This window comes from Giraffa tippelskirchi, chromosome 2 (genome assembly GCF_054371585.1).
Source record: "Giraffa tippelskirchi isolate mGirTip1 chromosome 2, T2T-mGirTip1v1.2.pri, whole genome shotgun sequence".
Classification (NCBI taxonomy): domain Eukaryota; kingdom Metazoa; phylum Chordata; class Mammalia; order Artiodactyla; family Giraffidae; genus Giraffa; species Giraffa tippelskirchi.
This window is the reverse complement of record NC_137276.1, coordinates 140,008,727-140,022,642: the sequence shown is the minus strand read 5'-3', so window position 1 is coordinate 140,022,642 and position 13,916 is coordinate 140,008,727. Positions and strand designations below refer to the sequence as shown.

General features: G+C 42.4%; 1 protein-coding gene across 23 annotated transcripts in view; it reads left to right on the top strand.

The window, feature by feature from the left end:
* The window catches only part of TNIK (TRAF2 and NCK interacting kinase), a 403,607-nt gene that overhangs the window by 290,630 nt on the left and 99,061 nt on the right, over positions 1 to 13,916 (top strand). For all 23 annotated transcript variants that reach the window (XM_081570916.1, XM_081570915.1, XM_081570911.1 and 20 more), the window contains 3 exons: positions 219 to 297; positions 7,694 to 7,869; positions 12,782 to 12,848. In XM_081570916.1, coding sequence (XP_081427042.1) covers positions 219 to 297; positions 7,694 to 7,869; positions 12,782 to 12,848 — 322 coding nt within the window. The remainder of the gene's footprint in view (positions 1 to 218; positions 298 to 7,693; positions 7,870 to 12,781; positions 12,849 to 13,916) is intronic.

Genomic DNA, 13,916 nt, shown 5'->3' with positions numbered 1-13,916 from the left:
AACAATGTCTAGTTGAAAGGTATTAGATTTTTATGAGACTCCTGTAATCACTCTCATTTAACGCTCACCAAAGGGAAGCTTTATGATCTCCTGACTCTGCTCACTGGTCATGCCTGGACTCAGGAAGCCATCTGGCAGTGTTATCGGCACAGAAAGGACAGGCTTGGCCCAGGTCTGGCCCCCTAACCTGAGCTGGCCCTTGTTTTGGTCTCTTGCAGCTCTGTGTGACATGCATCCCATGAGAGCTCTCTTCCTCATCCCTCGGAACCCAGCACCTCGGCTGAAGTCTAAGAAGTGGTGAGTTTCGTCTTCAGTGTTTTTGCAGATCTAATGTCAAGAGTTTCTGCATTTCTGTTTGGAATGAGCTCAGATCTTTAGGTCCTGCTAACAGGATTAGATGAATATGTACTAAGACTTGTTGAATGATTTTCTGTATGCTGTTATTCATCTTAAAGTACATATGAAGGACCTACTATTTGCACAGTAAGTCCTTATTCATTATGAGGACATATTAGCTGAAGTGGGTAGCGGAACCCAAGAAGTAACATGGAAACACTTTGATTTATCACTCGGAGTAATACCTTTCTCAGCAGTGCAGAACATCTCATCAGAACAGGTAATAGTTTAGAGTCAGCCCATTAGATTGGCTGACTTTTCTTCTGTTCCTTAAGACATTGATTCCCTAAATGTATATACACACTTGGTACTGTGTGAGATGATTTCATGCTCTGTGCATGAACATTTATAATTTTTGTTTTTGCTATTGCTGACTCTTTATGACAGCCAATACTGGCTTCTTATATGTAGCAGTGATCTAACCTTTCATTTAATAAACTGATTCATATAAAAAGTGACTTAAAGAAAAATACTAGGTGAATCCTTGCATGGATGATGAAGGGTATGGTAAAAATTATATTGGTAGTGTCTAATTGACTGGAGTTTGTAAACAGAGTTTTACAGATTAGACCAAGATTTGAACTTTTGCCTTTTTTCTGGACTTACACCAGAGTCTTTGTATCTTATTCTGGAGCAAAAATTCATTGCTTCTTCCCTTCCCCCTGTGGATATGGTGTATCTTCCTTGATATGTTCTCAATTCTGATTCCCTTTGCCATGGGGCCAATTCCTGGACCACTTAAGACCTCCTATCCTTTTCTAGATACCTTCTAGGCAGTTTTGAGCATGATCAGGTCCTCATGTTTCTCACACACCCACCCACAGTTTCCCCCTCCACTATACAAGAGCAATCTTAAGTAATACCAGTATCCAGGAATGACATAGTGACCCTGGCAGAACAAGAGAAAGGCATACTGCACAGAGAGAGGGAGAAGAAACAGCCGAAATAGATGACAGCCTCAGAGTTAGTTGCCAAGGGCTGCATGGGGAGAGAGTGAGAGTTGCTATTGGTAACAAGGAGGCAGAGCATCCCTCCTCCTCTCTCCGGAGGGTCGCCGTGGTGTGAGACATCACTCTCTCCCCAGCAACAGCTTTCCATTGGGCACCACACGGCACATGATCCACAGGTGCCCAGAGGCTCTGCTTCCTCCCTTCTCCCCGAAACAGCTCCCAGAAAGGGGCTGGCTCAGTTCTGGAAGATCCTTGGAAACATCAGGGACACTGTGAAGCTCTCCACGAGCTTTCTGTTTGTCCTTCATGCCACGCCTCCCGGAGAGGTTGGGAGGGGCTGCTGTGTCCATGGGCTTCACCCACCCTGTCCCCTCCCTGCCTCCTCTGCCTTCACTGATACTGGACAGGTGCTTCTAGCTCCACCACAGAGGACAAACTGACCATCCATACCTGTGCTGTTTGCCCAGCATGGTGTGGCCACACATTGCAGTTCAGAAATATTTGTGCTCATTGCCAACTTTAAAAAAAACAACTGGCAATTGAGCAGTCCATGGAGATTTCTGGCCTTTTTTTTTTTTTCCACAAAGGTGCAGCCACACTGCCCTGCCCAAGCATTCCTGCTCCCTTTTAGGGTGAGCCCTTGTGCTTCTGCCCCTGTCACTGCCTCTTCCAGCCCAGAAGCTGGAATCCCTTGGTCACCACACTAGTCCTGTCTTCTTCTTACCCCTGATCTGCAGTGCCCTTCTGTGTGACCCATCTGGCCCCCAGAAATTGACTGACCAGCCCCCGCGCTACAGTTTCCTAGTTCTTGACCTTGTTCCAACAGGACTCACCCTGCACTGACCTTGCCTGAGAAGTATAGCCTTGAGGGGAAATATAGGCTGACTTCTCTGCTTCCAAACTTTGGCCGTGAGAGCTAATTTTATAATGCTACAGGGAGCTGGATCAGTCCAGGCTGCCTTTGTCTCACCAGCCTCCTTGCACGCCCTTGCGTGGCTCAGGATGAGAGCCCGCTAGGAGAAGGAGTGCCGCATGCCAGGTGGCGGACGGGAAAATGACGTGGCTGTTTGAGAGCCAGTGGAGGAAACAAAAGCCCTGGTAAAATGCACCTTCTCAGTCAGAACTCAGCCGTTAGAAAGATGGCCATGCAGCCCCCAGCCACAGGACACTTGGTGGGGCTCGAATTTCTCTACCCTAGAATTCCGGTTTTTAAATGAAAATATTTAGGCACTTCAGAGTACTTGTATTGAACGACCAGGTTCACAGTGATTTAAAATAGGTTAGGGTTTGGGAGGAAATAAAATTATTTCTATTTTCCTTTTCCTTTTTTCCCTTATCCCCCACCAAAAGAAACAAAACTCCAAAATGTTCTTTTAGATCCACCTATTCTCTACTTTAATGAATTATCAGATGAAGTGCACTCTTCCGGTGTGTATTCCAACATATGACCAAAGAGGGCACCATTGTGGCGGAGACAGCCATGAACTCTTCATTATAAGCATTCAGCTGAGGACCATTTCCAAGGAATTGACTGAATCTACAACATACAAGGCATACAAGGCACACGTATGTTGTAGTCTCAGCAACATGTTTATGTGTGTGTGTATTTTAAATATATATAAATTTAAGATATATATAAAAATTTGTTTTGAATGAATTCAGGATTCTTTAAATTCTATAGTGCTTTACAGTTTTCAGAAGTGTCACACACATGATTTCATATAATCCCGTAATAACCTTTATTTGCTTAGCCACAACCCTGCTGGGCAGACACTCTGAGTCCCTGTATTATGGGTGAGAGTCTGAGGCTTAGGTGGGTTATGGTCCTTGCCCTAGGCTGTGCAGTCTTCATTTCCCAAGTTCGTGACCCGTGTTTTTTCTACTGCGCCATTTGACTTTTCAGAATTCAAGGTAAAAGTAGGGGAGAAGGAGCTGTACTAGTCCCTCAGAGTGAGCATTTTTCCCTTGAGCCTTCATATCAGGGAAGAAAGGCAGTATCATTACTCTTTGCCCCTTTCATTGTAGGAGGAAAGGAGAGCTTCCCTGGGAGCAAGAACCTGGCCTTCCTACCCCGTCAGCGCAGTGAGGAGAGGCCTGGCGCTAAGGAAGTCAGGTGGTCCGGGCTCCAGTCCGTGTTCAGGTGGCTCAGACGTTTGATTAGGGCTCCCGGAGGGTTATAACCTGGACTGAGTCAGAGGAGAAGAAGGACGCCATCACCATCTGTCTCCATGTCACCAAGTGACCAGTGCAGCGGGACTCCCCGTGTTTCCGTCCTATCTCTCCTCTTGCTCGTGTGTAGTGAGATTCAACCTACATGGATAACCATCTCCTGCAAAGGCTTTCCTCTCCCTTCTCTTCCCACTGTGCTCACCCTGGCCCCTCATCCCTCATGCTTGCACTCCGTGCCGTAGCTGCCTTGCAGGGGCCTCTGAAGAAGGATGGGGATGACTTTGTTCCTGTAAAAGGTGGTCGGTCTTGTCCTTTTCACTGCCCTTTAAATGTGAAGATTTCACACAGGCAAAGCAGTGTTCAATTGAGCTCATTGGAGGAGTTGTAACTGCTTATCTCTGGAAGAGGGAAAAGATTCCTGCTTTAAACCACTCATGCTCCAGATGGAGACTGGGGGTCCAATGAGATTGTGTCTTATCCTGAGTCCCAGGCTCACAGCAGCCTGGAACCCCAGCCTGCTGCTTTTACTCCAGAGCTTCCAACCATTTCTCTTATTTTATGAAACTACAGTTCCAATTCCTGCTGAGTTTTCTGGCACTTTTGTTTAGAAATAACAATGCTTTTTTAGGGGTGCAGGGAGCTCTAAATGAAATAATGATAATAGAAAATATTAGAAAATACTTCAAATAGACTAAATTTATTAGTAGTAGTATGACTTTGGACTTTATTAAAATCAAAACAAAAATTACTCGAGTCTTTTAAAATCAGCATTTTTTGCAGTCTCCTTGGAGATAACAGTCCTGCTCACTCTTGCTGCTAATGCATCCAATACTAATATACGTAAAATAATTGTGTTAAAGAATTCTATACTATTCAGTTCAACACAGGTTGGGAAAAACACCATCACAATTCTACTCCTAGCCCTCAAGGTAGATCCTGCTGTTCTTTAAGCCTGGTGATGGTCAGAGATGGTGGGATATTGTCATCAATAGTCAAAGTATTAATAATAAAACTAATAATAATAGCGTTTGTGATGTCACAGGCACAGTTCTAAGTATTTTACATGAAGTAACTCATTTATTTATTACAGCAGTCTTTTGAGATAAGTACTAACAGTATCTCCATTTGCAGCCAAGGAAACTGAGATACAGAAAAGTTAAGTAATATGCCCCAAATCACACAGTTAGTAAATGACAGAACCTGAAGTAGAAAAAAAGGATAGTTCTAGGCAAGTGCAAATTTTAAAGATCAAATTGCCTTTAGGGAGTCTGAAGATTACCAGAAACTTTTAGCCCAAGCAGTTATAGTGATTAATGTAATGATCATTCAGGCATTTTTAACACCTCCAAGGACAGAGAAGCCTGGCGAGCTACAATCCCTGGGTTCACCAAAAAGTCTGACATGACTTAGCAACTAAACAACAACAACACAATTTAACATACAAACAGGAAAATCTGAGAAGAGGAAGTGCTCAGTGACACTGGTATTAGAAGAACTAGTATCTCAGACTGTGAGTACCAGTCACTATCATTTATCTCTCCACGCTAAGCCTTGGGAAATTAGTATTGCTAATCTCAGGCTTTTTAAAAAAGTGACAGAACTGAATTATAGGCAACTAAGACTAAAACAATAAAGGTATAGAAATGTACTTTAAACCCACCAGGCCTCTCAGCAAAGAGTCAGGTGATACTCAATGTAGGTGAAGTTTTTTTACTTTTAATTAAATGTGTGATTAAGCGTATTGATTCTTTGGTCACAGTAACTTACATGGAGACAGTGCATCTTTGAAGATTTGTTTTAAGTAAGCGTTATTTTCTCTGCAAGCAGAACCATTTACAGAGGACGTGGGGTAAACTGCCAGCTTTATAATTTTGCACATCTTGGCTCATCCTCTGGGCCCAAAGATATTCTCTTGAGTATATCATGAGATTCCTTCCCACCAGGAGACATACTGGAAAAAAGACTGCTATAGCTATTTCCATTAAACTCCCTGAACACGCTCTCATCCTGGAGATGTCTCTGGCTTTTGTGAGGTGTCAGGATCGGGGAAGGGAATGTACAGTCTATTAAGTCTGGCTCTCTTTTTAAATTGGGTGTGATTTCTTTTATTTATCATCCCCTAATAAACAGTTGAGCACTTTATAAAGAACAAACTCTTTCTTCCACGTTTTCTAATAGAAAAAAGAGAACTTCCATTTGCATTCTCGTGAATATTTAATAGCTTTCTGTCTTCATTTGATTTTGTTTTCATCTGTCTAATACTGATTTTCTTACCTAGAAGTGTATAGCCTGGAGTGTGTCCACTTCTTTATGAAGGTTAACCTTATTCTCTTCAGTTTATTGCTTAACACAGTCCATTATTTCATTATGGGTTGTTTGTTGTTGTGTTTTTTTTGTAAAGTCCCTCCTTAGGTGCTATCACATTAGTGCCTCCACAAATTAATCTGATGGATAGAAAGAAAGTGTATGAAATAATACCTTCTCTCCAAGCCTTCCTGTCTGTCCCTCACAAGCACAGATTTGAAGGCAACCACATTACAGCTCTTGGGTGGAATTCCCACCTGATATCCATTTATGCATCCACTTGTTTGTCCAATATATAGTGTGTTCATGATACAAAAATGGCTCAGACACGTCCCAGCTCTGGGGAGAATTTCCAGTGTCCAGGAGGCAGGGGTGCAGGCCGAAGTACTTAGAGATATTTAGAATGTCCATCCTGTGGTTACTATGTCTAGTCCTTAGTTTTGCCAATCCTGATTCACCCTGAGCTGACCCTCAGGTGACTTTTACTTCTATGTTAAATAATTTAAAAGCTTGAACATCACCTAGAATGTTAAGGAGGGAAAAATATACCAGCAATTCAGTATTTTAAACATGGAGTAAGGTGAAAAACTGCTTTGACTTGGGCAGAAGTGGAGAATGGCACAGTTCCCGCTGATACCTGAACTTTGAAGAACATGCTCACCATTATGTCCTGTGTGGTGAGGACACCTTTCAGGCTAGAAGGTTATACATAGGACCTGCTGGGAAGCTTGGGAAAGCTTTACTTCGGAGATTTGCTTCTGTAACTCCCCAGTGATCCACAGGAGGGCGACAGAGTGCAGAGAATGGATCCCTTCCTGATCAAGGTGGGAAGAATGAGGAGGGTGTGCAGGGCTCCCCCAAGGTCTCGGAGAGTGATGTGCCTTGCTGACAGTGGAGCACCTTGCAAAGGCATGCTATAGAATCATGAGCTTAATTATTCATGATGCTGGACAGTTTCTTGGAACTTTCAGCCAGAACAGGCATGCCCAACTTATGAATCATAGCTCAAGTCATCATTAATTTCTACCACACTGTGGACTTGTGCCCTAATCACTGGTATCTCTCACCGGCTCTCCCCTGCCCCTGTGCGTCCTTGGCACAGGGTTCATCTGAGGAGATGGTGCCTCTCTAGAAGGAGATAAATTTGCTTCGGGGTATGAACTTCGTCCCTTGAAGTTAAGTTTCCAAGTCCATGGATCGATAGCAGACATTCCCATACATCCTGTTCTTGCTCACTGAAAAGCAAAGTCCAAAAGTGATTCTGAGATTGCCAGTTAAAAAAATTTTGCCTAAATTTCATTTTACTATGTGAGAATCTTGTTCATTTCTACAAATTGTCCCCTTTACCTATCCAACCCTAATGTTACTTTTTCCAGCTTGCATATCCTGCCTTACTTAGACAGCTCACCTCAGTGTCCCCTGACATATAGTATGCTCAATCTCAGCTTTCGTTTTTCACTGATTCCTACCTCCTGGAACTGTCCTTTCCCAAGAGTGATTTTTTTTTTCCTAATTCTTTAAGGCCCAGCTCTGGTTCCCTCATTCCAACAGACCTTCCAGGAATGATTTTTATCGAGGTCTTTCTCTTCACTGGTGCCTGTCGGTCTTTGGTGTGATTTGACATATAAACTGTGCAAAAATGCCTTCGTGATGTAACTGCCATACACTGCCTGAGTTGTGTGTTGGTGACAAGGATGCCTTTGAACCCCATTGTGCTTTATAAAGAGCTAGATGTACTCTGTGACTGGTTGATCCCTATGTAGCTGATTGGACCTATTTTTGTTGTTGCTGTTGTTCTAGTATTTCAGAAAATGTACGTTTCCTTGTCTTTGGGTTGCCCTTTTATCCATGGGTTCATCTCTTCTGTTTGTCAGGTCGAAAAAATTCCAGTCATTTATTGAGAGCTGCTTGGTAAAGAACCACAGCCAGCGACCAGCAACAGAACAACTGATGAAGCATCCATTTATACGAGACCAACCTAATGAACGACAGGTCCGCATTCAGCTCAAGGACCATATCGATAGAACAAAGAAGAAGCGGGGAGAGAAAGGTGAGATGCACAGTTTTATTTCAGCGAGGGAAACAAAAGACCAAGTGTCATGGGCCCTTGATGTGTTTGGAGGGACCGTGGGGATTTCAGATAGCCTGCATTGTTCTTTAGTGTGAGGACTGCCTCAGAGATCACAGCCTGTGGGCATCACTAGGGACAGGCTGCTGAAACGAAACCTTTCATGGAAGAATAGAACTGCAAGAAATACTATCTTTTCCAGGCAGTGAACAAAAAGGCATGCTGAGTGATACTATGAAGTGGTTTACTATGACAAGTGATTTTCTTAATTCAAATGAATATTCATGTTTCATAGGCAAAATCTACAGAAGACAGGCAACCTTAAAAAAAAAAACCCATCTAATTGACATTTTTTCAGTACTGGCACTCTTCACCATTTAAGTTTTTGTGCTCTGAGGATCATTTTTAATTTAGGTATTTGGAAGTCAAAAGGACTTTTGGAGAGGTTGCCAGACTCCTATACAGAACATTGTGTTTTCCCCTTTATTTTATAGATTCAAAAACTTTTCTTTTATGGCTCTACCTGTTTTCCCACCCTGTCTTTTCACTGCATCCTTGGAAAAGGCATGAGTCCAACTTGGGGTTCTGGGACTGCCTGCAAGTTGTTTGAATAGAAACTCAGAATTCCTTAACTAGCATCCTGACCAAGGTGACCTCACCTGATCTGGGGCAGGTTTTATGACTTAGTTGGGTAGGGCAGTAGGGAAGGCTGAGGATGGGAAGGAAAGGAGGGGAATGCAGAGAACAGATGGGGTGAGAGCTCCCTGGTGGAGCAGGAAGGGGCAGCTGGTAGGGCTGACAGTAAGGTGGAAGTTCCAGTCTGATAAGTTGAGTGCTGAGCATGGGTGGGTGGAGTAGAAGGGAAGGCAGGAGACCGAGGGTGGGAGGTCCATGGTGATGTGCTTGTCTCCACTTCTGTCCTCTCCACCTTTCTCCTCTGCGCTTCATGATCCAGAGGGAGCAGAGGGTGGTTGGGCAGCAAAGAACAGAGGGTGCCCTCCTTTTGTAGTAAGTCCCCTACTTAGAAATGAGTTCTGTTCTGAGAGCCTCTTCCTAAGTCTGATTTGTTCATAAGTCCAACAAAGTTAGCATGGGTACCCAACTACCACAATCTGCTATGTAGTACTGTACTGTAATAGGTTCGTAATAACTTTCCACACAAATAATATGTACATTAAAAAAGGAAACACAAAAAAGAAAGAAAACATTTTTAATCTGACATTACAGTAGTACAGTACAACATCTGGCATGCACATTCGCATCTTTGAAAGTTCACAGCTGTATTTGAATTTCTTTTCTTTGTCTCTAAAGCTAATATCTGTCACGTGGCAAAGTATGAGCAGGGTCCTAGGGGTGGGCAGTGAGCCGTGTAAGAGTCAGGACTGGGCAGAGGTAAGATCAGCGAGGCTAAGGGAGGAGGAGAAATCCTCAATGAACATTTCAAGGAAAGAGTTCCTTCTTTGCAGCCAGCCTCCAGAACTCAGGAGAAGGTGTAATCAAGTTAGACTCAGGAGCAGGAGGTTTTGGGGCTAAGCCAAAAAAGGAGACCTATCTCCAGCTCTTAGTGGGTGGAGATGGATGACATGTCAATGAGAACCCAAGGAGCTGGGAGGGCAGTGCAAGATGCACAAACTAGGCATAGAGAGAAATAGATGAGTCAAGATTAAAAAGTGCCAAGACTGATTTTTCAACTGCTACTTATTAATAGTGGTCTTGGGCCACTCCATGAAGTCAGAATTTTAAAGGGAATCATTTAGAGCAGTGTGTCAGACATGCAGCCCATTAAAGGCCAGCTTTTCTAAAAAGAAAATGTATTCTCCTATACATATGTAGGTTAGGTTAAGTATTTAGACTCTTGTTTTCACACTCAAATTCTGAGTTCAAATTCTACTTCCACCCCTTAGTTATGTGAACTCCACCCCGTTTTCTCATCTTTTAAATAGGAATGGGGGTATAATAATAATTACTATTGTCTGGCATTTTTGCAAAGATTAAATGAGATAATGCATGTAAAATGTTTACTACAACTTCTGGCACATAGATGGACTAAATAAATATAAGCTATGTGAAGAGCTGATTCATTGGAAAAGACCCTAATGCTGGGAAAGACTGAGGACAGGAGGAGAAGGCGGCCGCAGAGAATGAGATGGTTAGATTGCATCATTGACTCAATGGACATGAGTTTGAGCAAACTCCAAGAGATAGTAAAGGACAGGGAAGCCTGGCATGCTGCAGTCCATGGGGTCGCGGAGTTGGACACAATTGAGCAACCGAACAACAAACACTTATTTAGAAAATTCTTTATTGACATAACTTTACAGTAGTATTTAGGGTTATTTTCTGAGATCTTGTGACCTCTTTGCCTCTGAACTCTAAGAATGGAGAAAGCGTGTTCCTTGGGTTATTTGCACATTTTGGGAGCACAAACTCTGGACTGGGACTCAGAACTCACCATCCTGTGGAAGCAGACTATTTTTAATGTGTTCCTTCTCTGCAGAGTAGAAGAGTAAGATTCTTGGTAGTAGGCATATTCAATAATTGCATGGTGAGTTAAGGAACTTAATTCTATTTAGGCTTAAGAGATACCAACAGCCTTTTTTTGTCTGCTCCCCAAGAAAGAATATTGCCCAAATGAGACTTCCTTCCAGTTGCTTGATTTGATAAGTGACTTAATTTGCCCCTTCTAGTACTTTTTCATTCTCTTAGTAGCTCTAAGACCAGTTTTGGGGAGAATCAAAAATTTTAATGTGCATTGTTTATGATTTCTTAACCTGATACTTGGGCTTTCCTGGTGGCTCAGGGGTAAAGAATCTGCCTGCAGTGCAGGAGCTACAAGGGATACAGGTTCTATCCCTAGATTGGGAAGATCCCCTGGAGAAGGGTGCAGCAACCCACTCCAGTATTCTTGCCTGGAGAATCCCATGGACAGAGGAGCCTGGCAGGCTATAGTTCATAGGGTTGCACAGAGTGGGACACGACTGAAGCGACTTAGCATGCACACACAACCTAATACTATTTTTTCCCTAAGATATGTTGAGACATGCTAATTTAAGGCAGCAGTCCAAAAGCAATCATGCTGGATTCTGGTGAAGTATTACAGATGAGGAATCTGACAAACAAAAGTTCTCCTATTGAGGAGAAATATTTAGATTAATTGTGTGCTTCTGTTTCTTGCTTTAATTTACTTTAATAGATAAAATTGCTGCAGTTTACTTTGAATTCTCTGTTGCTTTGTTTCAGGAAAGTTTGAAATATCAAACTTTCAATGTGGAACTTTGAAACACTTTATGAAGGGTCTTTACATTTTGGTGGAATAATATTTTTTAAAAAGTGTCCTGAAAGCTTCATACATATCTAAACATGTAAAGCTAATTTTTATATGATTTTTAAAAATACACTTGAAGTCATCATGCTATGACTTCCTTTCATCATCCCTTATGGAGTAGAATGGAAAGGAAAGTGTGTTTATGATCAAATTCCATAGTTCTTATCATGTGACTGCTGCCTCCTGGTGGTAACATAAGCAAATTGCAGTTTCAGTTGCTTTTCAGGGATGCAAATGTCTTCAAAGTTGTAATTACTAATCCACAGCTATTAACGGGTGATAGCCCTGTGACCACCTCCCTTGCTTAAAATGAAAAACTCCTCCAAAAGGCTCCCCATTGCCCACAGAAAAGCCTCAGCATGTTAAAGATCAGCAAGTCACATCAGACCTGCTGGCCTTTCTCACTCCATCTGCTTTCTCACACCAAACACTCAAAAACCAGTGTTTCCTGAACATTCATGCACTATTGTACTGTCAGCCTAACTCAGGTAGTTATGTTGCTTAGAATGCTCCTTTTCCAGCCACTTTCAGCTTCCATCTGCCTGTAAAGGGGCTGCTGACCTTCCAAGGTCCAGCTTATTTCCTCCCCAAAGACCTTGCTGTTCCTTCCCCAGTTTGACCCATGGACTTAGCTGCTTTTTCCTCTGATACCTCATTGCTCTTTTTATGTATTTCTGTTTAGCATATATTGTGGTGGTAATTACAGTGTGGTGCTAATTATAAAGTTGGGAAAATTCTGGGTTGAATTCTAAATCCAAATCTCAGATTTATTAGTCGTATTGCTTAGCCGCTTATAATCTCAGTACCTTTGCTTGCAAAATGGGTATCATGTTAAAGGATTGTTATGAGAAGCAGATGAGAGAACATAAGTAATCTAGCATAGTGACCAGCATGAGTGATACCCAATAAAAATTAGTTCTTTTTCTTCATAATCATGGTGACTCTGATTATATATTTGTGCATCTTGACCATCAGATTCTAATCTCCTCCAAAGCAGAGACTCAATCTTATTCATTATTGCATGTTAACTTGCTTAACATATTTGTGAATTAAATGAATGTCCCCAGTGGGTCAATAAAAACACATTTAACCCTATATTTTTAGTCACACATGCTGTCAAAAGTTTCTTTCTGTTCTTGAGATATTGAAGGCAATTTGTGAGTCCAAGTAAGTTATAATAAAATTCCTACTTTAAAAAACAAAAATGATTACTACTGTCAGTAAGTTAACAGTGGTCTGGATTGGGTTAGGTGCTTCTATAATGGAAGTTAACAGGAACTGAGAAGTTCTGTTTCAGCTCCTTGTCTTCACTTGCATGTGAATGCCGGGCATTAAGGAGAGAGCCTATAGTCAGCTGGGGCAGTCTCAGATGTTCATTCCAGGTGCTTGAATCCAGCTGGTGGGTACTGTTGGACCACAAGTCAGGAGCCCTGGAGCCCTGGAGCCTGTCCCAGGTCAACATTTAGGACAGCCCTTTGGGCCTCGATTTACTTGTATAGAAAATGAAGGGTGGGCTTTACTGAGCTGCAGCGCCTTTTGTGCACTCACTTTCCATGGGTCTCTCTTTAGATGAGACGGAGTATGAGTACAGCGGGAGTGAGGAAGAAGAAGAGGAGAATGACTCCGGAGAACCCAGGTAGGCAAACGAGCTGTCCTCTCATTTCACATTGTGAATTGTGCTTGTGTGAAATTCACATCCTTTTGATTTATAGGTTCATTTTTAAGAATCCAGCAGGGTGGTCTTATCTAATTTATTGCCCATGCACGTACTCATTAATTTGGGAAAATTTCCCTAAGCAGGCTGTACGAGAACGTGGAAATCAGCATATTCTTTATCTTGTCTTCCAAAATTTATTTCCTTGTTTCCTCGTATATATAACATTGTAGAATGGGGAGGAGGCAATTATCTGGGTAATAGTCTAACAGTACTGCAAACTGCGGCTTTCTGGAGACCTAAGTGATATTTTTTAGACTTTAGTTATTCAGTCTATTACTTCATACCTTTGAGACATTTAGGCGGTCACTGTCCTCATCACATGCTGTGGTATTTTCACCCCAGCCTAATCCAAGAGGAAACAGCTTCCAGGAAGTCAAATTACATTCTCGAGGTGAACCCTAAATAGAACTCCCATGCCCATTCCTGCTGTCATATGTTAGCTCCCAGAATCAAGTGCTGCTTTATTACCATCATCGCTACATTTTAAATTTCACTTGACTTTGATTCTGACTTTTTCCTAGTCTGTGTTTATAAATAATTAATGCCAGTGTGCTCACACCACTAGGATTTCTCTTTTTGTAAGAGAATTCAGCTGATGGCAGTTTGGTGTATCAAAGAGCATGGCCATGCACACCAGGGCAGATGCACTGTTCATATGAAGTGAGATCTGTTTGGGAAATGGACAAAACAGAAGGATCACTGGGGTATATAGAGGTCTCCACCCTCTAGCCATCCAAGGATGGGGCCCAGTACTCAATAAGGAACAGATTCTGTATGACTGAGGCAGAGCTTCCAAACCAGCAAAGGGTCCAACTCAGCCACTGCTGCTGGAGTGAGCTAGCGCATCCCTTTTCTGAGCTAACTCGGACCTAACCAAGCTGGATTATTGCTAAAATTACTGGAAGAGGACAGGACTGAACTTACAGGGCCATCAGTTTTTCCCTCTTCACCTGCTATGGGAATCTTCAAGGTCAAAGACTGAAGTAG